We start from the raw sequence: 24,929 nt of genomic DNA on the forward strand, positions 1-24,929 counted from the left end.
TGGACATGCAGGGATGCAGGGGCAGCCCCAGCTGCTCTGGCAATCCCAGCCCAGCCAGGAATTCCTCATTGCCAAGATCCCATCCCTGGCTGCCCTCTGGCACTGGGAGCCATTCCCTGGGTGCTGTCCCTGCAGGCCTTGGCCCCAGCCCCTCTGCAGCTCTCCTGGAGCCCCAGTAAATCCTGCTGGCCTCATGTCCCGATTCCCTTCCCATCCTCTGCCACATCAAAGGGAAAACCACCACCTTCCTTCCTTCCTTCCTTTTTGTTCCTGCTATTTTCATGCCCTTTCAATCAATTCCTTTTCCGGGCCATGACCCAGCACACCCTGTTTGTGCTGGCACCAACTCCAACTCCAGGAGGGCTTTTCCACCCAGTTTGGGAAAAAGGGAAAACAACCACAAGCTTTTCTCATCCTTCTTTGCATTTATTTACCGATTGCCTTCTCCCCTCTCTGCAGCTGCTGCAGCCTGATCCCAGCTCAGTAGCTGTTGTCCCTGGCGTGCTCCATGATGACCTTCAGTGCCAGCCAGGTCTCCTGGGCGGTGGGGACGATCTGGTTGGCGGGCAGCAGGAATCCATAACGCCCCGTGTCCCGCAGCTCGAAGGTGAAGGAATATTTGATCCCCTGGTTGTAGGTCCAGTCCACGGTCGATCCGCTGGCTCTGTCTGGGGGAGGAAAAAATGGGGAGGGGGGATTCAGAGCCTTGATGGCTTTGTACAGTGTCTCTGTCTTCCTGGGAGCCTCTCAGGAGCCCTGGGTTGGCAGACAGCAGGGGACACTCTCTCACTAGCCCTGAGGGTACTGAGGGCAGCCGGGCTGGTCAGCTTTGCAGCAGGAGAGACACCAGAGACATGGGTAGAAGAGAAAGGGCCCACTCTTAGCAGGGGTTAATCCAAGGTTTTATTCTAGGAGTTCCCTACACCTCAGGGGCTCCTGCCAAGAGCCCCAGGAGATGTGCCAAGGTTACATTCAAAGGGAGCTGGAAACCCAAAGTAGATAACATTTTACTGACCAAGAAGTGACCCTGAGGGATGGGTACTGGGGATAGACATTTAGGACAGCATATGGGGTCATACTTGGGGGCTGAGCCCTGGCCTCTGGCTCATCACTCGACATCCTGGACTGAAACTTCCAGGTAAAGGGGATGGGATGCTGAGTGACTGACAGACAGCCAGGATGGGGGTTTGGGGATGATCTCAGCAAAGGGATTACACAGGTAAAGGGAGGGGGTTGCAATCTGGGGTAAACCACTTGGGAAAAATACGGGGATACAAAACCAAAATTATTACAAAATATTACAAAGTATAAAACCACACTATAACAGTACAGGAATCCCGTGGGATATGTGGCCGGTGTGAGGAATGGTTTTGGGATTTGCGGGTTTTGGGGCTGCCCCAGCACTTACAGATGGTGGTGATGATGCTGCCATACTTGAACTTGGTGCCATACAGGGAGGACAGAGCTGCCACGGCCTTGGCAGAAAGCTCGTGCTGGGAATACAGGGAAGGGGGAAAGATGAGCCAAAGAAGGGAAAAAACTGTGGGTACAGCTTTTTTCTGGGTGCAGCAAAGCTCCTCCCAGCTTCCCAAGGGATGCAGGACAGAGGTGGCTCCTCCTTGGAGCAGCAGAAGAGCTCCACCCCATCCCAGCCCCTCAAGGCACTTGGGCCTCACCAGTTCCTGCTCATCTGGCGCCGGGGTCTCAGTGTAGCCATAGGGATAGAGCAGGAGCTGGGAATAGCTGTGGATGGAGACAAAAGCCTTGATGTTGCCATGGCTCTTGACAAAGTCCACGATGGATTTCACCTCGGGCTCCGAGTTGGGGTAGGGTCCGTGGTACGTCTCTGAGCAGGAGTTCCCGCTGGCTCCGGCATCTGCGGAGAAGAGGATGGTGAGAACACGGTGGGGATTTGGGGGATTCCAAGCCCAAGAGGTTCTCCCACCCCTCAGCTCCTTGGTGGTGATCAAGGGATGCTCCTGGGGCATCTCCTCCTAGAGATTTGTGTGGTGACTTTCATTTGTCACTGGGGGACATCAAACCAGGAGAGCAAATCCCACCTCTTCCCCAGGGGACATCAATGGATCTTTGAGCCAGAAACAGCTTTGGAGCCTCCAGCTGGAGAGTGGCAGCGCTCCACAGGGGCAAGGGGGCAGCTCTGACCTCCAAAACCGGCGTCCCAGTTGCGGTTGGGGTCCACTCCGACGCAGATGGCGCCCGCGTGCCTGGACCTGGTCTTGCGCCACATGCGGTTCTGGGAGGGCAGAGCCACCTCAGCAGGTGCCCAGGGCTGGGGCTCCACAGCTTGTGGTGGGCTCCTTCCCATCCCATGGAAATGTGGGTGAGGAGGCTTTGCCCTCTCAGGGATGTGCAACCCCCCCCCAAATGCTCCCCAGCCCCATCCAGAGCAGCTGTGGGATGCAGGGAGAGGGGACCCGGGGCAGTACCTTGGTGTGAGTGTAGGCAAAGCCATCGGGGTTGGTGACAATCTCCAGGAAGATGTCCATCGTCTCCAGGATGGAGGCCACACCTTCGTTATTGGCGTGATCCTGGACAATCTAGAGAGGAGGGAGGGTTGGGGCTCCCTGTCCTCCCTGTGGGATCACCAGCCTGGACCCCAGAGCTCCTGGGGACCCTCCTGGGATGTGTCAGTACCTTCTTGGCAAACCAGACGCCGCTGGCCTGTGTCACCCACTCGCGGGAGTGGATCCCGGTGTCGATCCAGATGGCCGGGCGGTTCGTGCCCCCTGTGCTGAACTGGGAGAGCAGAGAGGGGGGGTTGGCTTTGTCCCTGTCACCACTTTCCCCTCTGGATCACGATCCCCAAATCCTCACCTTGAGCACGTAGAGGGGACGGTTCTCGGTCGAGCGGCCGATCTCCAGCTTGCTCACCAGGTTGGGGTTCTCGGCCACCAGCATGTCCATGAAATTGTAGATCTGGGAATGAGAGATGTGGGGCTCACTCCCCTGCCCAAGAGCAAACTTTTCCCCCCAAAATGCCCCAAATCTTGTGCCTTCCTACCTCATCTATGGTATGGTAGGCCTCGTAGTTGAAGGTGGTGGTGTCGACCGACCGCTGGCGGCTGCTGCGGAGCATCTCCGTCTGCTCTTCATCCAGCAGGGCCTGTAGGACAGGGCTGGGATGAGCCCCATTCCCACTGATGGGATCCCACCTCTCCCCTGCCTCCCCTGCAGCACTGCTGACCTGCACGTCCTCAATCATGATGGAATAGGAGACCCCACTGGCCTCCAGGTGGGCTTTGACCGCCTGCAGGCTGCGGAAGGGCACGCGGATGTCCACGGGCAGTCCCAGCCTGCGGGGAGCCAGCCAGAAATCCAGCTGCAGGGGGAAAAAGGGACATAAGGGGTGAGATCCTGCCTTGGGGTGCACCCCCAGCACCAGCCTGTCTTGCTTTTCACCTCTTGGTTCCCATAATCCCACATCCAGCCACATCCTTGCTTTGCTTATGGGGTGTAAAACGAAGGCCGTGGGCTGGGGGTGTCCCCAGAATGCACCTCCACACCCAGTACCTGCAGGTGCTCCAGGTCCTGCAGCTCCTGCACCTTCTGCAGCTCCTCATTGCTCTGGGGGACGACACGCAGCACCTGGTGCCTGTGGGGTCAGGGGGTGCTGAGGGGTGTGGGACAAGCTCCGGCCCCATTGGTCTGACCTAACCCCACCTATCCACCCCCCCATTCCAGGGATTTCCCCTGAGCCTTTGGCCTGCCCCACCCTCCCCATCCTGGCCCCCCTACCCAAAGAAGGTCTCGGTGCAGGTGGCCACTGCCACCAGGGCAGCCAGGAGCACGGGGAGCCTCATGGTCAGCAGGGACAGCCGGTCTCACATCCCAGCAGTGCCCTGGGGCCTCTTATATCCTATGGGATGCTAGCCCCAGCCCAGCCCCTCCAGCTGTCCCTTTTCCCAGGGCCCTGGGAAGGCTGTGGCTGCCACCAGCCAAGGTCAGGCCCTGCTGTCCCCATGCAGGCACTCCTGGCCAAACCTGTCCCAGGAACCGGCTGGGGCCCTGGTGAGTCAGCTGCCAGCAAGATGAGACCGGGAGGTGCCAAAATCCCACAGCCTCCAGCACCAGCTGAGGGGCAGGAAAGGATCAATTTGGGTTGAGAATGCACAAAATGCAGATTTTCACTTGGGGCTTGGTGAGCTGCATCCTCCCCACCACAGCGGTGGGGAAACTGGTTTAAAATTTGGCTGAGGAAAGCGGTGTAAAGCTTGGCTCAGGACAGAGGTCAGAGCAGGTGACAGTTGTCCCAGTAGCCAAAAATAAACAGCAAATACCCTGAGGGTACCCCATGTCCCTCCTTGTAGCCCTCTGGGAAGGGATGATGGAGCAAAGCTGCTCAAAACCCCACAAATTTGGGGTCGCTTGCCCAAAAAACCCCCATCTTCTCCCATGCTGGCTGTTGGCTCTGGAGGATGGGGACGTTGAGCCAAAGTCACAAGGGGAAAATCAACACCTGCAGGACTGGGAGTCCTTTTCCAGCCTTTCTTTGGAGATTAGCATGAAAAAAGCGAGGGTGCCTGAAAGCACTGAATGTCCATGAGGATTTATTGAGAGGAGGGAATGCTGGGGGAGGTGCTGGGGTCAGTAGGGATGCTCCAGGACGTGGACCATGATGTCCAGGAGCGCCGGCCACGTCTCGGTGGCAGTGGGGACGATCTGCGAGCTGGGCAGGAGGAATCCGTAGCGCCCCGAGTCCCTCAGCTCCAAGGTGAAGGAATATTTCACCCCGTTGTCATAGGCCCAGTCGATGGTGGTGCCTCCTGCCATGTCTGCAGGGAGAGGAGCCCAGGTGGGAGCCCGTTCCCGAGGGATTTGCTGCAGGATGAGGGAGGGACACTCACAGATGGTGTTGGCGATGCTGCCGTAGCTGTATTTTGTCCCAAACACGGCGGCCAAGTCGCTCACGGCCTTCTTGGCCAGTTCATTCTGCAAAGGAACCACCAAAAGTGGTGGGATCTGGTGGATCCCACAGGGCAGGGGGATCTAAAGCCCATCATTCCCCATCCCTTCTGCTGTAAGTTTTCCCAAAAACCTTTAATTTTTGATGATTGAGGTGCATCTCACAACCACCCTCCTCCAGAACCCAGGTGCTGGGGTTTGATATTCGGGTTGCATCTAATGAGAGGAGCAGGGGAGCTCCTGGGATGCTGTGCCTGACTTTGCCAGGTGGTCCCAGCCCCACGTTTTGGGGCCACCTCACCATTTCCTGGTGGTCGGGCGCGGGCGCCCTCCTGTATCCGTAGGGGAAGAGCAGCATCTGGGAGTAGCTGTGGATGGAGATGACGGATTTGACGTTCCCGTGGGCGCGGATGAAATCCACGATGGCTCTCACTTCCCTCTCGGAGTGGGGATGAGGGCCATGATAGACCTCAGAGCAGGGATTGCTGCTGGAGCCAGCACCTGGAGCAGGGGGAGGAGGAGACCCAGAGAGGATCCCTCAGGAAGGGCTTCCATCCCTGCCTTTCTCCACTCTAGCAGAAAGTTTTGATGTTTTGAGGCACAAACAATGCCTGGCGTGGGGACCTGGTGGCCAAGGTCTCACCTCCAAACCCAGCATCCCAATTCCTGTTGGGATCCACTCCCACGCAGCGGGATCCAGCGTTGATGGACCTGGTCTTGCGCCACAGGCGGTTCTAGGAGCACACGGAGAGGACACTGGAACAGGGATGTGAATCCCAGTCCCTGCCCAAGCATCTCCAGGGATCTCCACTCAGAGAACAGGGATGTGAATCCCAATCCCTGCCCAAGCATCTCCAGGGATCTCCACTCAGAGAACAGGGATGTGAATCCCAGAACCTGCCCAAGCATCTCCAGGGATCTCCACTCAGAGAACAGGGATGTGAATCCCAATCCCTGCCCAAGCATCTCCAGGGATCTCCACTCAGAACAGGGATGTGAATCCCAGAACCTGCCCAAGCATCTCCAGGGATCTCCACTCAGAACAGGGATGTGAATCCCAATTCCTGCCCAAGCATCTCCAGGGATCTCCACTCAGAGAACAGGGATGTGAATCCCAGTCCCTGCCCAAGCATCTCCAGGGATCTCCACTCAGAGAACAGGGATGTGAATCCCAATCCCTGCCCAAGCATCTCCAGGGATCTCCACTCAGAGAACAGGGATGTGAATCCCAGTCCCTGCCCAAGCATCTCCAGGGATCTCCACTCAGGGAACAGGGATGTGAATCCCAATCCCTGCCCAAGCATCTCCAGGGATCTCCACTCACCGCCCTGCATGGAGGAACATCCCTCCCCACCCAAAACCCACGGACAGCTGTGGCTGGGGACAGCGCTGGGACAAGATCCCCCCGTGGTGTCCCCGCACTCACGGAGCTGTGGGTGAAGGCAAAGCCATCGGGGTTGGTGACAATCTCCAGGAAGATGTCCATGCTGTCCAGGATGGCCGTGACAGAGGGGTCCTGCCCGTATTCCTTGGCGATCTGTGCATGGAGAGGAGCGGGAGCTGCCCCGGTGCCCCTCGGAGATGAGGGGTGGGACAGATGTGGGGTGAGAATAGGGGTCCCACGCCCCAGGTGATCCCAAGGTGACCTTGTTGGCTGTCCAGACACCGGTGGCTTGGGTGATCCATTCCCGCGCGTGGATGCCGGTGTCCAGCCAGATGGCCGGGCGGTTCGATCCCCCGGTGCTGAACTGTGCGGGACCGTGGGATCACTGAGGCTGGAAAAACCCTCCAGGATCATGGAATCCACCCTGTGCCCCGTGCCCACCTTGTGCCCAGCCCGGAGCCCTGAGTGCCACCTGCAGGAGTTCCTCAGACACCTCCAGGGCTGGGCACTCCAAAGCTCCCTGGGCAGCCTGAGCCCTTTCCATGGGGAAATTGCTGCTGATTGCAGCCTGAGGCTGCCCTGGCACAGCCTCTCACCCTGAGGGGCATTTTCAGGCCAGGCTGCCCCAGGACCCACCTTCAGCACGTACAGAGGCCGCTGCTCGTAGCTCTGCCCCATCTGGACCTTGCTGACCAGGCTGGGATGCTCCTCCACCAGGACATCCATCCACTCATAGATCTGCAAGGAGGAGCTGCTGGCTCAGGAGGCTCAGCCTGGTGCTCACCTTTTGCTTTTGAGGCTGTCCAGCACCAGATGCAACAAGCAGAGCTTCCCTGGGGAAGATCTGCTGCTTCCCTGGAGACCTGGGACTCCCCTGGAGAACATGAGGTGCCTGGGGCTCTGTGTGAGCAGGGAAAGGCACCTCACAACATTTTTGGAAAAGTAGAATGAATGGTGAGGGGAAAAGTTCTAAGACACCCCCCCCCCCCCCCCCCCCCCCAACACCACCACAGCTCCCACCAGTCTCAAACTGGGCTCCAAGCACCCCCAAAGTGAAGCTGAAAATGTCTTCCACAGGGTGGGAGGTTCCAGGAGTGGCCACGCTGGATGTGGGAGGTTTCCCAGTCTCCCATCTCAGCTGAAAGCTCCAGCAAGGAGGAGAAACGTGTCCCAGGGAGGTCTCACCTGTCACCAAGAACTCACCACGACCTTCACCACACGGATGTGACCCCAGCAGGACAAAGCCAATGCTCTGCAGAGAAAGGTACCTCATCTATGGTGTGGTAGGAGGCGAAATCAAACATCCTGGAGCTTCTCTTTACCCTCCTAGACCTCCTCATGCTTTCCTTTTCTTCATCCAATAATTCCTGGTTAGGAGGCAAAAAACCCCAAGATCAAAAAGGCTGGAAGGAGGAGGGGGTTGGATTTTTCTTCTTGATTTCCAGCTTTTGGGCTTTCTCTCAGGGCTGAGCTGCAGGAGCTCATCCTGTTCCTGTCATAGCCATTACCTGCACGTCCTCGATCATGATGCTGTAGGAAAAATTATGGGACACCAGGAATTTTTTGACTCCTTGGAGGCTGGGGAAGGGCACCCGCAGGTCCACGGGGTGGCCAAGGCTGTTGGGGTGACGCCAAAAATCCACCTGGGAAGAGGAAGTTGAGCTGAAAGGGAGAACTCAGCCCCATCCTGTGCTGGTGCTCATCCACTGAGCTCCCCAGCACCTCCAGGGGTCTCACAGGAAGTTCCATGAAGGATTTAAAAAGGTTTTTGGGCAAATTTTGGGCCACGGATGGATGTCTGGATAGGGATTTACAAAAATGTTCCAGCCCAAGTTGTTTGAGTGAGTATTTGTGGGATGTTCCCAGTTCATACAAAACAGGAGCTCTGAGCTCAAGGAACCCCAGGTTAAATTCACATTTATATGGTTCTAAATTGTACATCTCCAAAATGGGGGGGAAAGGATGGGATGGCAAAAGAAGGAGGGAGCCCTGGATTCACCTGGGTCTGTGACCAGGGGGTGCCCAGGACCCCTCGGAGCTCACCTGCAGCTCCTCCTGCTCGCCCAGCACCCTGAGCAGGGTGATGTGCTCCTCCTTCCTGGCCGTGACACGCAGGACCTGGTCCCTGCAGGGAGGCAGAGGGGTCACAGGGAGGGGACTCTGGCCTGGGGGGAGGCTGGGGAAGCTCCACACCAGCTCGGAGGGTTGGAAAATGCATCAGTTGGTGGTGGTGAGAGGAAAAAATGCATGTTCAGAGCAGCCATGATGGGAAAAGGGCAAGTGCTGGGGGTCTAAGATGAACTCCAGCCTTGTTTGATCAGCTCCCAAGATGATGGGGAATATCTCCCATGGGTATGTTCTATGTCTATGGATGTATTCCCCAGCAGAGGTCCCAGTCCAGCCTGGCTGGGCTTCCCAAGGACAGGCACAGCCCCTGGAGAGGAGGAAATGTTCTGTGGGACAGAGGTTGTCTCATCTCGGATCAATCCTCTACCTCCAACCTCTCCTGCTGGGCAGTGCTTAAAGCTGCTCCCAGAATGGCACAAAATTCCTTCACCTTTTCCCTTTCGTCCTTCTCATCCTCTTAACTCCCATTTTTCAGTTTAACCAGCTCCCCAGGGTGACCACAATTTCCATTCTGTGCCTGGGGAACTCAGGCAGGCATTAAATCCTTGTGATTTTTCCAAAATCAGGGAGCAGCCCTGACATTCCCTGGACAGTCTTGGCTCACAGCCACCCCTGCCTGGAGGAGAGTGATGGGATCCTGGATGGATCCCTCAACCCCTCATTGTGTCCCAGGAGGAAGGAAAGCAGGGAGGAAGGTGGGTCAGCCACATCACAGAATATCCTGAGCTGGAAGGGGCCCACAAGGATCAAATCCCACTCCAGGCTCTGCCCAGACACCCCAACAATCCCAGCCTGTCCTTGAGAGCGTTGTCCAAAGGCTCCTGGAGCTCTGGCAGCCTTGGGAATGTGACCATTGCCTGGGGAGCCTGAGCAGTGCCAGCACGCTCTGGATCAGGAGCCTTTCCTGCTATCCAGCCTAAACCCCCCTGGCACAGCTCTGGCTCCAGTGTCAGTCCAGCTGGTGGGATGTCCCTGGGGGTACTTTTAATGGATAAATTTTCCCTACTCCCAACACGGAATTCCCACTTTCTCTACAAATTAGTTCTCATTGCCAGTCCATTCATTCAGACCTTTCTGGAAGCTTTGGGAGTTTTGGGTTGTCCTGACCTCCCCCCTATATTCCATGCCCCCTTCTCACCCTCATTCCTGCACTGGTGCTGTTCTTAACTGCAGGAGCTGCAACCAGGACACTCATCCTGGAAAAGTGCTGCCCTCCCTCCCCAGGGTCCCTTTTCCAGCCACATCTTGTTCTTTCCCATGGTGTTATTCCCAGGAATCCTTGGTTATTCCCAGTAATCCTTGGCTGTTATTCCCAGCAATCCTTGGCTGTTATTCCCAACAATCCTTGGCTGTTATTCCCAGCAATCCTTTGCTGTTATTCCCAGCAATCCTTGGCTGTTATTCCCAGAAATCCTTGGCTGTTATTCCCAGTAATCCTTGGCTGTTATTCCCAGCAATCCTTGGTTATTCCCAACAGTCCTTGGCTGTTATTCCCAGCAATCCTTGGCTGTTATTCCCAGCAATCCTTGGTTTTTATTCCCAACAATCCTTGGCTGTTATTCCCAACAATCCTTGGCTGTTATTCCCAGCAATCCTTGGCTGTTATTCCCAACAATCCTTGGCTGTTATTCCCAACAATCCTTGCATGGCTCCACAGCCATTGTCTTTGAGCCCTACACATCATCCCTGATCCTCTGGGATTCCACACCCTGGCAAAGCTTGGAGCGATGCCCTCAGGCTTCAGCATTCCCTAATTTCTACCTGCTCCAAACCTCCCTCCAGCCCTGGGGTGAAACCAAACCTTTCCCAGTTGGCAAAAGCCCTGTTGGATTTCCATCCTTTGGGATGCCACCCTTCAGGCTGACCCTGAGGGACAGTGGTGGGGACGGGCCGTCCCCATCCCAGCCATGGTGTCCCACCGCCCCCTGCCCCAGCAGGACTCACCCCACGAAGAGCTGCTCAGTGCTGCTGACCCCCAGGAGGGCCAGGAAGACCAGGAGGGTCTCCATGGTGGGTGGGAGCAGGGCACAGCCCCCAGCACAGACAGAACCCCCTCGGTGGTCGGGGTCCCTCCCGGAGCTCCTCACCGGGGCCGCATCCGCCGCCCCCGCGGCGTCGGCAGCGACAAACAGAGCAGGCAGGAAGGGCTCCCAGAGCCCAAATGTTTGCTTTATTTGGCAAAGTCAACACAAGAGCAGCCAAATTAGGGAGGATCTGATAACGTCTCCCTCGGTGAGTGGGTCCTGGATGAGTGTCCCTGCTCCCAGCCCCGAGCTGCCGTGGGCACGGGCGGCTCCCAACCCACGGGCGTGGGACAGTGGGGATGGCGTGGCCACAGGAACCCCAAAACCACAAGGAAACACCTCTTTGTTTCCATGGATTTCTTCATTACACATTGCTATGAGTAAGTCAATCATAATTATGATTAGTAATGCATGTGTAATGACAAGCTACTACAAAGTTACTTGCAGGAAAAGCAAGCATTTAAACGTAGATTTATTTATGATTAATTAGTTTATGCATACATGTAGATAGATAGATAGATAGATAGGTAGAATGTAAAATATATTATTGAAATTATTCATCAAACCATTCCCAGGAGTGGGGTCACTTGGTGGTGGATGAAATCTCACTTCAAAGCGGATGGAAGTCGTGGAGCTCAGAGGTGCACAAGGACATTCACCTGGGGTAATGTTCAGACAGAAAGGCTCATTTTTGGGTAGAAAATGAATTATTTTTCTGTTTTCAGTGTAAGCAGTGGCTGTGAGCAGCTGTCACTGAGTGGGGCTATCCCAGGAGGTCACTTTGTCAGAGGTGTCTTTGTTCCCCAGGTAAAGCAGAGTCTTTGTTCTGCAGGTTACAGCAGGGCCTTTGTTGGGCCTTATCTGCGCTGCCCCTGAGCTCCCACCGTGCTTGTCAGGGATGCTCCTGGTTCCTGGGCTGTGTTCCCAGGCTGGCAGGCACCTCCCAGGGCAGGTTTTTACAGCTGACATCCTCTGACCATGGTTTTCTCCATTGAATCCAGGGGGTTCTGGCTGCACCGGAAGCAGGAGGTGCCGTGGGAAGGTGCTGGGGTCTCTTGGGGCTTTGTGATGCAGAACTGGTGCTGTTGCTGAGGGGCTTCCAGGATCATGGGGTGCTTGAGGTGGGAAGGGACCATGGCAGGTCTGTGTCCAATGCCTGGGTGGGGCATGGTCAGCTCTGGGGAGCCACCAGGGCCCTCCTCGTTGGATCTTGGAGTCCTCCAGAGATGGAGGCTGCATGACCCCGCTGGCACCTGGTCCTGCTGCTTCTCCTCCTGGTGAAAAGCATTCCCTGATGTCCCTCCTGGCTCTCCCTCATTCCAGCTGGGGCTGCTGTCTCTCCCATCACTCTCTGTGGTGAAGAGCTTGGCTGTTTCCTCAATACCCTCCTTCCTTGGGATGGGAATGTCCCTGTTAGGTCCCCCCACCCCAGACCTGTGTCATCTCCAGCCCATCTCCCTCCTTGCCCCACCATGGCACACACTCTCCTGCTCCTCTGGATGGCATCCACTGCTCTGGCTCCAGATCTCTCTGGAGTCAGGGTTCCAGACCTGGATGAGCTCTCCTCACACCAGGCACTTAGGGAGGAGGGACAGGGCCTCGAGCCCTGGAGGGTTGGAATGAGCTTCCACACCAGGACAAGGCCACAGTTCCACACTCCCAGCCGAGGCTCCTCGGGCTCTGCAGATCCTGTTCTGAAGACAAGAGCTCATCCAGGCCCAAGAGCCAGCTGTGTGCCCTGGCCCTGGGATTTACCATCAGTGGTTTTTAGTCACGGGGCACAGGATGGGATTTTGGAAAGCTGGGTCAGTTTGGGAAACAGGTGCCACTGGATGAGGCCATGAGCAGAGGGGACAGGGACACAAGGGCAGCACTGGCTGCCCCAAGCATGGGTTTGCTTTCCAAAACAGCTGCTTTTAACCCAAACCCAGCCCCTTGGGCTGCTTCCCTCAGCTGCACCTTCCCCTTTTCCTGCCAACAGCTCTGAGCCCGAGTCCGCAGGGTTTTATCGGACACATCAGCGCTGTTTGCTCTCCTGCCAGCCTCCCGAGGGTGAGTAACTCACCAGCTGCTGGGGGGTCACAAGACACCAAGATAAACCTGTTAGACTCGATAATCACCACAGCAGCAGCAGCCAGAGCTAATCTCTGATCCTTCAGGGCCTCCTGAGCTCTTTGCTCTTAATCCCCAAGAAATTTGCAGGATGAAAATGGAACAAGGGGCTCCTGAGGGACTGGGTGCTGGGTCAGGGGAGGTGTCCTCCCATCTCCATCTTCCCTCCAACCATGCCCACTGGGAACACGTGGGAGGGAGAAAAGGGCAGCCAAATATATGGGGGTATACATTTGAGGACAGTGGTCAGGGGCCTGGCAGGGTCCTGAGGCTCGTTAAGGGAAATTAAATTCCTTTAATTAGTTCCATAGCCTGGATTATGCTGGTTAACACCAGGCCCTCTGCACCAGCTCCTTCAGCCTGGAGAAGGCTCCAGGGAGAGCTCAGAGCCCCTGGCAGGCCTGAAGGGGCTCCAGGAGAGCTGCAGAGGGACTGGGGCCAAGGCCTGCAGGGACAGCACCCAGGGAATGGCTCCCAGTGCCAGAGGGCAGCCAGGGATGGGATCTTGGCAATGAGGAATTCCTGGCTGGGCTGGAATTGCCAGAGCAGCTGGGGCTGCCCCTGCATCCCTGCAATGTCCAAGGCCAGGCTGGACACTGGGGCTGGAGCAGCCTGGGACAGTGGGAGGTGGCCCTGCCATGGCAGGGCTGGCACTGGGTGGTGGGCAGGGAGGGCTGTGTCCCAAAATCTCCTCAGGGATGTGTCACACACAAGGAACACGCGCCAAACACCACGTGGGCAATGCACAGGGGTTTATTCAGCCCTTTCTACCACAACAGCCAGCATGGAGGATTTCTGAGCTGTGCTGCAGAGCTGACTCCCAGCCCAGCTCTCAGGAGGACTTGTTCCTCACGTGCTCCATGATTTTCTTCAGGCCCAGCCAGGTCTCCTTGGCAGCAGGGACGATCTGGTTGGCAGGCAGCAGGAATCCATAACGCCCCGTGTCCCTCAGCTCGAAGGCAAAGGAATATTTGATCCCATTGTCGTAGCTCCAGTCAATGCTGCCTCCACTGGCTTGGTCTGGAAGGGAAAGGGAGATGGTCCAGAGGGAGAGCAGAGCAATGGTGGAATTCTGTTGTTCTGCTGTTGGTATTTTGGGGGTCAAGGATGAGGTTTGGATGGGAACAGTCAGGTCTGTGGTGTCACTGCACAGGGGCACTGTGGCTTCCACCAGGGACACATCCTGTGGGGAGGACAGGGATTGGTGTCCTGGGACAGCCCCAAAAGCTCTGAGTGGCCAAATACTCACAGATGGTTTTGCAAATGGTGCCCACTTGAAAGGTGGTGCCATAGAGGGAGCGGATGGAACTGGCAGCAGCTCTTCCCAGGGATTCCTGCAGGGGAGAAGATGGAGGGAAAGTCAGGAAGCAGCCACACTTCCTGAGATTCAACATTGGGATTTCACCAGAAATCTCCAAACTGCTTTGGAGGTGATTCACACCAACAGCAGCCACAGCTCCCACAGCATTTCTGGGAGGTGCCACTGCAGGTGAGTTAACTTCCAGCAGGTTCTGTAAGTGTTCATCCAGTGTTTATCTCACTGGCTTGTCAAGGGAAGGCTCAAGAGGTACCGGAAATTCCCAAGGCATTTGGGATCTTCCAATACTCCAAGGTCAACTTTGTGCACACTTCAACTACGTAATGGGGGTTGGATGGAAAACAGAGCTGGGTTCTTTGTGAAGGGGGGAAAAGGCAACAAATTGCCACAGGGGAACTGCATTTAGGTATTAGGACAAAAAAAAATCCCCATGAGATTAAGGAAACTTTGGGATGAACTTGAAAAAGCTGTGGAATTCTTCTTTAGAAATATCAAAACAATCCAAATTCAGACTGAAATTGGCTCTGGCTCCAAAGCCCTTTCAGCACAGGGTTAGAACAGAGACCTCCAGAGTCTTTCCCATTGGAATTATGGTTGTGAGATCCACACTGCCTCAGAGATATTATTCCAGCTGTGGTGCTGTCATTAGGGAAGAGTAAGGAAAGTACAGAAAGGCAGCTGGACAGAAGAGAGGAAGGTAAAACCAAGTCCTGCTGTCTCACCAGCTCGGCATAATCATCTGGCCTGGTGCATTTGTATCCATAGGGATACATCAGGAGCTGGGAATAACTGTGGAGGGTCAGGAAGGCCTTGAAGTTTCCATGGTTCTTGATGAAGTCAACAACAGATTTCACCTCCACCTCGGAGTTGGCGCTGGGCCCGTGGTAGGAGTCGGAGCAGGGATTGCTACTGGCTCCAGGACCTGGTGGTGCAAGGAGGGAACCGAGCCGTGAGGAGTGGAATTCCTGGGAGCTCAGGGCAGACCCACAAAGCTGGGCTTTCCTAAGGACAGGGCTGCAGCCAAAGCAAGGCCTTAAATGATGATAAATGCTCAAACAGTGATAGAGTGTGAATGCTCAAGGGATGCACTTTGAGATGATGCAACCTGGAACAGGCTGCCCAGCAACCCAGGAATCCACATTCCTGGGGCTATTCTATGGTTGGATGGGGCTGGGAACAACCTGGGATAATGAAAGGTGGCTTTGCCCGTGGCAGGGAGTGGAACTAAATAATGTTTTGGGTCCTTCCAACCCAAGCCATTCTGTGATTCCGTGATTCCACAATGCTGCCTCACCCTGTGCTCTGGGGTGATTAATCCCCTTTGTAAAGGCAGCTGCTGGTTCTGTGTAACAGGATCCAGAATCCAGAAGCCTCATCCCTACCTCCAAAACCTGCATCCCAGTTCCTGTTGGGATCGACTCCGACGCAGATGCTGCCGGGATTCTTGGAGCGGGTTTTCCTCCACATGCGATTCTACAACAGAGAAATGCTCAAAAGGGGGCAAATCTGCGTGCTGGCACCAAAACTGCTGCCCATCCATGGGGGATTGATCCTAGCCATGATCCCAAGAGTACTTCTGACTGCCAAGATGGGCCAATGGTCAAAAATCAAATGTATTTACTAAAACTGGGTATTTACAGGGGGTTAGGACGGGTTAGACAAGTGATGAGGATCTTTGTCTGCCCAACTCTCAGGTAACTCCTCTCACAGCATTAAAACTTTCAGAGCCCCCTTTCCTCATGTTTATTATTTCCTCGGAAGAGGCAGGAATCTCACTGAGCTCAGCCAGAGCGCTGACCCACCGAGGTGTGAGTGTACACAAATCCATCAGGGTTGGCGACCGGCAGCAGGAAAAGATCCATCTTGTCCAGCAGGGAGGTGATGGACTCATCTGTTCCATAGTCAGAGGCAATCTAGGCAGAGACAGAGCACACCCTGCTCAGCAGAGTAATTCCTTCCCAGATGTTCATCCCCTCATGGTTTGGGACACAGGAAAGGCTGGGTTTTGGGGCAGGGAAACAAGGAACATCTGTTATCTGTGGGCCATAACTCTTCCTTGGTATACGTGTGGAGTGAGCAGTGAATCTGTTTTATTATTTTATAATGAAGACAGGAGGTCTTTAGAATAAAATGGAAGAGGATAACAAAATGTCCTCCTCCCTGTCCCAGAGGACAGGCCAAAGCTGGCTCTTACACTGAGATGGAAGAGCCAGGTTGGGAATTCTCATCTGTGCTGCACTGACACAGCCCAAGGAGCTTTTGGACAACACTCTTGGGCACAGGGTGGCCCTTGGGGATGGCTCTGTGCAGGCCAGGAGTTGGACTCCATGATCCTGGTGGGTCCCTTCCAGCTCAGCTTATTCTGTGATCTTGGACTTCACTGGTGGCTCAGTCATTTCCAGCAGGATTTAAATCCTCATTTACAGAGAACTGGAGGTCTGGCCACTTTGTGGAAGGAAACCAACCCCACTGCATTTCTCTGGGTGAGCAGAGCAAAGCAGCAATACAACCTCAAAGCCTTTGGGTATTTGTGCAACAATTTCACCTGAACCACTGCATTCTGTCTGCCTAAACTCAGCTGTTCTAACAGGACAGAGGCTCCCAATTCCAGGTTGAGGCAGCCACCACATCCTCAGGGAGCCAGCTGCTTTTGGGAGGTGAATTAACCGAACACATGGAGGGGTGAAATCCTCTGAAACAGCAGCAAACATTGCCCAGAGAGGCCCGAGATGGGTCCCAGCTGCAGAACCTTGTTGGCGATCCACAGCGCGCTGGCCTGCGTGACCCACTCGCGGGAATGGATGCCGGCGTCGAGCCAGATGGCCGGGCGGTTGGAGCCTCCGGTGCTGAACTGGGAATCAAACACAGATCTCAGACTGACTCTGGCACCTCTCAGTCAAGCACATCCCATAACAGACTGGGCTGCTCTGGCCTGTGCTGTCATTCCTCCCTTTGCATGCACTCCATGGAATTTGCCGTACCTTCAGCACGTACAGAGGCCGCTTTTCGTAGGATTCCCCGATCTGGATCTTTTCCACAAAGCTGTACTCGGATGCAAGATGGTCCAGTTCTGCATTAATCTGAAATGCAGGGCCATGAACATCATCTATGAGGACATTAATATAATATTTATGTGCTCTACCATTCGTTGGAAAGCCCATCCCATTCTGCCCCCCTGCCACAGGCAGGGACACCTTTCACTATCCCAGGCTGCTCCAGCCTGGCTTGGACATTCCCAAGGATGGGGAAGCCACATCTTTATTTCTTTTTAGTTCTTTATTTCCCAGTTTCAAGATCCCTTTATGTCTCTTTCTTTGGAAGGATGGGTTTTGACAGAGTCTGCAGGAGAGTTTATGGAATTTTGATCAGTGCTGGCTGATTGTTCTGAGCACAAAATTAATGCTGCAAAAAACAAACCCACATGCCAGAAAAAGCTGCAAGGACATTTTAGATGCTAATATAGGATGTTGAATTGAAGACAGCATGCAAAAAGACCAGAAAAAAATCAGAATACTCTTCCCCTGAGGTACTCACATCATCCAGAGTGTGGTAAGCACTAAAGTCGAAGCTGCCGGTGCTGCGCTGCCTTTGGGCACTCTCGGCCATGTCTTGCCTTTCTTTATCCAGAACATCCTAAAATAACATTCAAATGGTGAGAAGTGTCTGCTTCACTGCTAAAAGATAAATAAATGAAAAGGCAGTGAGTTAATGCTGGTTTAGGTGCTCTTTGGGGATTACTGCTCATGAGGAAATGTCAGATTAGTGCCCAAGTGGGTGATTTTTATCCATAACCACTCTCAGCAGAATTCACTGACTGATCAGTAACTTCATTGTTGGGATTCCCACATGTCTGGGATCAAAAGTCCACGTGTAATTCCTCAGAAGAGCCCTGTGGAGTTTATTGATGTCACCACTCAGAGAACACCTACAGTGATCCATGGATTGTCTTTGAGGAATAATCCACAACCTACAAAAAGGAGGGGAGGATCCCAGCGAAAACAGAATGTGGGAAAGTAGGAGTGAGGCCAAATTGTCAATCAGTGTTTGCAAAAGGTGTAAGAAAGAGGTGCCAGTAGCATTGCCCACCTGCAGGTCTTCAATCAGGATGGAATATTCAATGCCCTGGGACTCCAGGAAGGCTTTCACTGACTGGACACTGCCAGCAGGGATTCTCACATCCACAGGGAGGGCAGGGGCAGAGGGGTTGATCCAGAAATCCAGCTGGAGAGGGAAAGGAAAATGGATTTGGTCTGGGGAAGGCATCCTGCAAACAGCTCTTGCAGAGTTTTAGAAACGCTGATTTCCCCCCAGTCCCTGCAGAGAGGAGCCCTGGAATGCTCCGTTCTCTGGGGCCTCGCCACAGCCTTGGATCAGTTCTGATAACTCAATAAAATAACAAACACCAAGGGCTTGAGCCGGTTTTTCACTGACTTCTAGGCTTTGGTCACTCACACAAGAGGAAGCTTTAATTGTCTCTGATGACTATTTTATGATTCTCCCTTGTACAAGAAATAATTTCAAGAAAAACTCCATATTCCAGTCTTAGGTAATATGAAACCCATTGTTTTCATTTCTCCATATTCCAGTCTTAGGTAACATGAAACCCATTGTTTTCCTTTCTCTTTTTATCTCTCCTTTGGTAGGACTTTTCTAAATTTTAATTTCTAAATTATTCATATGATATTTTTTAAGCTAGGGATTTTAAAAAGTGATGTTAAAAATTCTCACCAATGGCAATAAGAGTAATAACCTGGAATTTTACATTGTGTTTTCCTGTTTCAATACAGTGTAGACCAACTAATAAATGCCTTCCATAACTCTGGGAGACAAAATATTGCCATTCCCCTGGAAAAACAAGTTTTTCAACACTGAGATTAAGATCTAACGATTCAAATATTATGTAAACCCAGTAGGAAAAAAATATATATATATAAATTCTGGCCCTCCTGAACACTGAGCTGGTACTCGAACTTGCAGGTCAAATTTAAAGTGTTGAGAGAGTGAAATTATTGATGGCAGCTGCCCCAGAGTGATGGGGACCTTCCAGTGAGATGCAGATTCACGCCCTGACCTGTTGTGAACGAGACGCAAATCCCAAACGCCTCTGTGGCCAGGACCCACCTCCAGGTGCTCCAGCGACTCCAAAAGCTGCAGCTGCTTGACCTCCTCCTCATTCTTGGTCTTGACGCGGAGGACCTGGTGCCTGCAATAAATCCGTGCTTTCAGAAGCAGCCTCTGAAGGGGCTGGCTGAGCTGGTTTGTGCCTGGCATCGTTAATTCAGTGTTAATTGTGTGTTCATGGCTCCTTTAATCAGTGTCACCCAAGAGTCCAACCAGCCACCCGCACCTTCCTCTCAAACCAGACAACGCGGATGAGTTTTAAATCACAGGGATCAGTCCTGCATCCATCGGGAACTTTTGTGGGACAATAATATCCCAGTTGAGCTGGGGAAGGATCCAGTGTTTGGGGAGCAGAGCAAACAGCAGCACTCGTTTACACCTCGTTTACACCACATTTACACCACATTTACACCAGGATCCTCTCCCTGGCCAGCAGAGGGATAAGATCTCTTTGTTGAACCCAGTTAAATCAGCTCTAAAGGCATTTTTCCTCATTAATTACATTCTCCAAAAGCTTTATCCCAGGACTGGATTCTGCTGCTGAGGAATGGAATAACCACAATTCAGTTCAGGATTAAATGAAAAATAGCCCCTCCTGGCTTTACAAACCCCCTCGTTTTGGGACATTTTTAATATTAATTTTTATTCTTAATCCTTAAACCTTCATGCACAAATTTACTCAACTGGAATCTAGTGCTCACTTCCTGCACCTCAGGATTTATCCAGTAGGATTTCATAACCTTTAATTATTAAGGCACTTCCAAGGTCAGTGAGGCTGTGAGGAAATACCTTGTGGGATAATTTTTGCAATGCAACATAAAGAAAAACCTTCAGAATTTACTGGTTGGAAATCAGGATTTTAAATGCTTAGAAAGAAGGAAAGAAGAGAAAGAAAGAAAGAAAAATAAGAAACTTGGAGAAAAAAAGGGAAAGTGGTGAACTTTCTGCTGTGAGGACAGGTTCTGGTCTTTCAGCTCTGCTTGTGCAGTGAGGTTCAATTCAAGCCAAAATGAAGCCTTGGATGAGCAGGAATTGAGGATCTCAGCTCCACAGCTGGACCCTTCTCCTTAGAAAACCCAAACTAAAGCAAAGAAAGGTTCCCTCAAACACCACAACAGCAAAGCAATGAGAACAATCAGTCACAAAAACCAAAAAAATGTGCCCCGAGCAGATTTTGTGAGGGTGAGACAGTGAAAAACAACAAGAGGACACCAGGCCTAAATGAAAGGTTTTCCACAAAAGTGGAACTCACCCCACGAAGGTTTCCAGGCACAGGGAAGCCCCGATGAGGGCACTGAGGATCAAAATCAGCTTCATGTTTGCTGCAAGTTCAGCTGGGCCTGGCGAGGGGCGATTTATACCGAGCTTTATTTTTCAGATCAAACACATCTGATAGCACCTATCACTCCATGTGATCAAGTTCTCACATTTATCAGAGCCTTCAAGGCAACCAGCAGGCTGATTTCACCTCCAAAAAAATATTTTCCACTGACACATCCAAACCAGGGGGGGAGGAGTCGGTCCCAAAGCTCCGACCACAAAAATGTGAGTGTCCTTTAGGGCAGAGCAAAGCAGGGACACACTGAACTCATCCCAGCTGTCACTGGGGGCAGCAGCTCTGCCAGCCCACGCTTGGCTGGGGTTTTGAGTTGCCCATTCCTGGTTCCAAAGGATGTTTGAGGAGTTGTTATCCACGTGGGAGGCAGAGTCCTGCCTGAGCTTTGGGAATGCTCTCCCGTGGGAAGCCCCAGCTGTGGCTGTCCCACGGCTGCAGGTGAGCACGGGGCTGCTGGATAAACTTTGTGTTTATCCGAATGAAAAGGTTTCTGAGAAGAGCCAGGAGCTGCCCCTTCTGGCACACCTGGGCTTCCCGGGGAGCAGAGAGAGGGGAGGTGTTCAGCTGCTCAGTCCACCTGAGGAGAATGGGAAGGAATTCCCAGAGGAAACTTTTAATAAAGATCTCAGTTGTATCACTCGGCATTTGTCAGCACCTCCCGAGGAGTCTCCTCTCACCTGCACTCCCACCCCACTCCTCCTCAGGTGCCCTGTTGTGTTCCCAGTCCCAGGCAAGTCCTTTGTTTCGGGTTTTTGGGAACAAAGGGAGCCCCAGGCAGGGATTAGTCCTGTTTTGGCCTGTAGGATTGAGTCATGGTGTAACTGCTGTGTCTTGGGGGCACAGGAGAACTGCTCTGGTCTCTAAGGTTTAACCAAACCCAGTCCCTGGGGAAAAGGATCTCCACTCCCTCAACTTAAACCAAATAATAAAAATTTATCCCCCAGGACAGGAGCCATCACAGGAATTTCCTGCTTCTGGACCTGCAGAGGAACTGTGGTGGGAGTCAAACCCCAGCTGCAGCTTCCAGACTCCAATATTTCCTAAGGAATCAGCTGACTGCCCACACGACCTGCCACTCTTTGAAAACAGGAAGAAGGGATTTAATCTAGGGCAGAATTAGAGCTCGTTTCATTACTCATGCTACAGCCCACATGGATTTAAGGGCTGCCAAGGAACCCTGCCAAACCTGATGGCAGCATCCAAAGTATCCCAACAAGCTCTGAGTGCCCTGGTCAGCATCCTCTGGGGCCTCCACCCACAGCATTTCAGGAGCTGCATCTAAATCCAAACCTGGGACTCACCCCTCATCCCTGGGGGGCTGGAATGACCACGAGGTGCTAAAGGGTCTGGAGATGAGCCCTGAGCCATGGGCATCCATGAAATTGGAGTGAATCCAGAGGGGGCCCCGGAGCTGCTGCAGGGCTGGAGCCCTTCTGCTCTGGAGCCAGGCTGGCAGAGCTGGGAATGTTCCCCTGGAAAAGGGAAGGCTCCAGGGAGAGCTTCCAGCACATTGCAGGCCTGAAGGGGCTCCAGGAGAGCTGCAGAGGGACTGGGGCCAAGGCCTGCAGGGACAGCACCCAGGGAATGGCTCCCAGTGCCAGAGGGCAGCCAGGGATGGGATCTTGGCAATGAGGAATTCCTGGCTGGGCTGGGATTGCCAGAGCAGCTGGGGCTGCCCCTGCATCCCTGCAATGTCCAAGGCCAGGCTGGACATTGGGATTATTGAAGGGTTGGGGGCCAGGTGGGCTTTAAGGTCCCTTCCCACCCAAACCATTCTGGGGTTTTTAGAGGCTGCAAAGCTGCACAGTGCTGACCCAGGGTCAGGAGGGCAGCAGCAGGGAGGGACACAGCAGGGCAGTGGGGAAGGGAGCTCACCAGAAGCAGCAGAGCCCCACGGGATCCAGCCAGCAGCAGGGTAGGTCTGGTGGCACTGAGCAGGTCCTCAGGGCAGCTCCACAGCCAGGATGTCACCAAGGACAGGCCCAGGTTCCCCCTGAGCCCAGTGCAGCTCAAACAAGCCCCAGACAGCTGGGCTGAGGCTCAGTGCAGCTCAAACAAGCCCCAGACAGCTGGGCTGAGGCTCAGTGCAGTTCCCCAGCCCGTGGGTGGGTGCAGGGTGTGTGGCTGAGGCAGGCAGGGCTCTCCCCACTGCCCTGCAGAGCTGTGCACTCACCCAGTGACTCAGGAGCAGCCTGGGGACACTGGGCGAGACAAACGTTCAATCACTCTCAGCCTGCCAAACCCCCTCCTTGCCTAAAATCCCTGTATTGGTACAAATTCTCACTGAGAGAGGCCAGAATGGACATGTGCCCCCAGCAACAACAACTGGAAAAGCCTTAAAAATCATTACATTTCAGTGGGCTCGGTCCATTTTTGTAAAATCCAGACCCTTTGTTGTTGCTGCCCCAAATGATGCAAACCAAGATCCAGTGTTGTAGCCTCTCCTGTCATTTTTAGGGAAAAAAATCCCAGAAACTTTCCACCTTTGCATAGAAATATTTCACTGGCATGCAAAGGGCTCCACTGGCAGCTCATCTCCTGGATAATCAGTGTTAATTGGCCATAACGCCAATTTATTTTGGATTACCAATGGGGGAATTATTATTTCTGTAAATGATGGATTGCCTCCATGTCCCCAATCCCCCTTGGAAATGCCCTGGATAAGGAATGAGTAGGGATTTCAGTATGTGCTTCACCACTTGTACACTGAGAATTCATTTTAGAAGCACAGCCCATATTTTTGATGTTTCTGGAAAATCTTTAGGCTTCATGTCAGGAAAATCAGAGTTTATGTCAGTGTAATAACCCCGGCTGCAATGGAGCCATGTATTTCCAACTCATTTTTCCTTAAATTAGGAAATCAAGACCCTCAAATTTGGAGGGTTATCCTCACACAACCCTTTCCATTTACAGCATTTCAGGGCAGAAAAATGAAGTTACACCTGGACAAAAATTTGAAGTTGTGCATGTGTTGGAAATTATACAACTTTCCTAATTTTTAATTGGTCATTTTAATGATTTATGAGCAGCACCCACTTTTAAAGCACTAATAAAGCTTCTCCACAGGCATTTATTATTACTCTGATCATGAAATCATCAAATAAGTTTGTTAAGACAAACCTGACAAACTTCAATGAACAGACCCAAAGAATTTGAAGGCTGGGCATGTGGGAAATTAAATTTTTGGCACTTCAAGGATATTGGAGTAACCAAAAAATTAGAGGAAATTAAGGCCTGAAAGCTTGGAGACTCCATGTCTGAGGAAAAGATAACAAAGTTACTAAAAATTTGGACCAGATCAGTATAAAAAGTGAGGAAATGAATAGGGAACATATTTTACAATAGTAACTAATGAAGAAGATTATGCAATTTAGGACCAATGAACATTAATTTGTTTGTTATAATGCACAAGCAAGTGGAAAAGTTTTATATTAGGGCTTATGTGGCAGCCTGAACTTTGTCAGCCACACACACAAACCTTGGCCAAGAATAAATACTGTGACATTTTTAAAAAGAGTGTTAGGAGTCTTATTTATCCCCACGGTTTTGGTGACACTGGTACAGAAATATGAAGTTGTGCTTGCACAGAAATATGAAGTTACACCAATGCAGAAATATAAAACTACACTTGCACAGCACACAAATAGACCCAAAACCCCTTAACATTTTACCTGCTGTGGCAACATATTGGTCTGACAGACATGGCAATGTGTAACTGTGAAAAATGTGTATTTTATGATTGGCTTTTCGCAAATATTAAAATGAATATGTGTTGTGTTATAAAGTAATGCTGCATTAATTCTCTTGAGTAGCGTGTTAAATATAGTTTTAGGTTATAAAACTGTTAAAATAGAAACTATGTAGGATACTTTTTTAAAGAAAGGACTCGCAACGAGATAGCAGCCACAGGACACCTGAATCTTTCATAGAAAAAGAATTTATTGCTCCATTATCAGGAGAAATGAACTTCTTCCTGCCTCGAAGGCGCTGTCAGGATCCAGAGGAAGAAGCTGACACTGCCCAGACAGAATCCTGTGTTTGAATGGAATTTATGCATAATGTATGAGGTGTATGAATATGCAACAGCTTATTGTTTTTAAGGGTTAATCCTCTGTTAACGTGCGTCCTTTTCCGGGCTTATGTTGTCCATAAAAAGGTACCCGAACTATCTGTAACTCTTTGTTTCTATTGTCTCATATTGTCCTAATCCAAACTGTCCAAAATATTATTACTCTAATTTTACAACTATTTTTATAACCATTTTATTACTATTAAACTTTTAAAATTTTAAAAAACAAGTGACTGGCGTTTTTCACAGCAACTAAACAATTTAGCGATAAAGACAAGTAAAAAACCCAGAGTCAAACTGTGAGGGCTCCTTCGCCCCCCCCAACATGGCGGCCCCCTCGCGCCCTTCCCGCCAAAACCCGCTCCTTCGCCCCCCCCAACATGGCGGCCCCCTCGCGCCCTTCCCGCCAAAACCCGCGCGCGAGCCCCCCCCAACATGGCGGCCCCCTCGCGCCCTTCCCGCCAAAACCCGCGCGCGAGCGCCCGCCCCCTTCGCCCCTCCCCCGGCGCGGCCGG

The 24,929-nt window shown here is 52.5% G+C and overlaps 3 protein-coding genes across 3 annotated transcripts; all 3 read right to left on the reverse strand.

Moving 5' to 3' along the window:
• Window positions 1-480: 480 nt before the first annotated feature.
• Window positions 481-3,836, reverse strand: LOC129119690 (carboxypeptidase A1-like). The gene is made up of 10 exons (XM_077178014.1): window positions 3,757-3,836; window positions 3,532-3,613; window positions 3,023-3,340; window positions 2,836-2,937; window positions 2,656-2,757; window positions 2,448-2,558; window positions 2,164-2,254; window positions 1,677-1,876; window positions 1,409-1,493; window positions 481-668 (listed from the first exon to the last, which is right to left on the reverse strand). The coding sequence occupies exons 1-10, from the start codon at window positions 3,819-3,821 to the stop codon at window positions 481-483; spliced, it is 1,344 nt and encodes a 447-aa protein (XP_077034129.1). The 5' UTR covers window positions 3,822-3,836.
• A 202-nt stretch (window positions 3,837-4,038) lies between these two features.
• On the reverse strand, window positions 4,039-10,767 carry LOC129119703 (carboxypeptidase A1-like). The gene is made up of 11 exons (XM_054631845.2): window positions 10,379-10,767; window positions 8,351-8,432; window positions 7,816-7,950; window positions 7,576-7,674; window positions 6,944-7,045; window positions 6,570-6,671; window positions 6,350-6,460; window positions 5,567-5,657; window positions 5,225-5,424; window positions 4,866-4,950; window positions 4,039-4,793 (listed from the first exon to the last, which is right to left on the reverse strand). Exons 1-11 carry the CDS (start codon window positions 10,441-10,443, stop codon window positions 4,606-4,608), a joined length of 1,260 nt encoding a protein of 419 aa, XP_054487820.1. The 5' UTR covers window positions 10,444-10,767; the 3' UTR covers window positions 4,039-4,605.
• Window positions 10,768-13,307: 2,540 nt separating this feature from the next.
• LOC129119578 (carboxypeptidase A2-like) lies at window positions 13,308-20,326 on the reverse strand. The gene is made up of 11 exons (XM_054631684.2): window positions 20,262-20,326; window positions 19,010-19,091; window positions 17,975-18,109; window positions 17,423-17,521; window positions 16,870-16,968; window positions 16,638-16,739; window positions 15,691-15,801; window positions 15,271-15,361; window positions 14,611-14,810; window positions 13,820-13,904; window positions 13,308-13,590 (listed from the first exon to the last, which is right to left on the reverse strand). Exons 1-11 carry the CDS (start codon window positions 20,324-20,326, stop codon window positions 13,403-13,405), a joined length of 1,257 nt encoding a protein of 418 aa, XP_054487659.2. The 3' UTR covers window positions 13,308-13,402.
• Window positions 20,327-24,929: the final 4,603 nt, after the last annotated feature.

Source organism: Agelaius phoeniceus, chromosome 5 (genome assembly GCF_051311805.1).
Source record: "Agelaius phoeniceus isolate bAgePho1 chromosome 5, bAgePho1.hap1, whole genome shotgun sequence".
NCBI classification, from domain to species: Eukaryota; Metazoa; Chordata; class Aves; order Passeriformes; family Icteridae; genus Agelaius; species Agelaius phoeniceus.

What these genes read in the sequence shown, in the direction of transcription:
- LOC129119703 (XM_054631845.2), bottom strand. Translation starts at nt 10,443, where the DNA reads ATGGAGACCCTCCTGGTCTTCCTGGCCCTCCTGGGGGTCAGCAGCACT. An exon ending in TCATGATCGAGGACGTGCAG is followed by an intron (nt 7,675 to 7,815) that starts GTAATGGCTATG and finishes CCTCCTAACCAG; the next exon opens with GAATTATTGGATGAAGAAAA. An exon ending in TTGCCTTCACCCACAGCTCC is followed by an intron (nt 5,658 to 6,349) that starts GTGAGTGCGGGG and finishes GTGTGCTCCTAG; the next exon opens with AACCGCCTGTGGCGCAAGAC.
- LOC129119578 (XM_054631684.2), bottom strand. Translation starts at nt 20,326, where the DNA reads ATGAAGCTGATTTTGATCCTCAGTGCCCTCATCGGGGCTTCCCTGTGC. An exon ending in TGCCTGGAAACCTTCGTGGG is followed by an intron (nt 19,092 to 20,261) that starts GTGAGTTCCACT and finishes GATTTATTGCAG; the next exon opens with GCACCAGGTCCTCCGCGTCA. An exon ending in TCCTGATTGAAGACCTGCAG is followed by an intron (nt 17,522 to 17,974) that starts GTGGGCAATGCT and finishes ATGTTATTTTAG; the next exon opens with GATGTTCTGGATAAAGAAAG.
- LOC129119690 (XM_077178014.1), bottom strand. Translation starts at nt 3,821, where the DNA reads ATGAGGCTCCCCGTGCTCCTGGCTGCCCTGGTGGCAGTGGCCACCTGC. An exon ending in GTCCCCTCTACGTGCTCAAG is followed by an intron (nt 2,758 to 2,835) that starts GTGAGGATTTGG and finishes CTGCTCTCCCAG; the next exon opens with TTCAGCACAGGGGGCACGAA. An exon ending in TTGCCTACACTCACACCAAG is followed by an intron (nt 2,255 to 2,447) that starts GTACTGCCCCGG and finishes CTGCCCTCCCAG; the next exon opens with AACCGCATGTGGCGCAAGAC.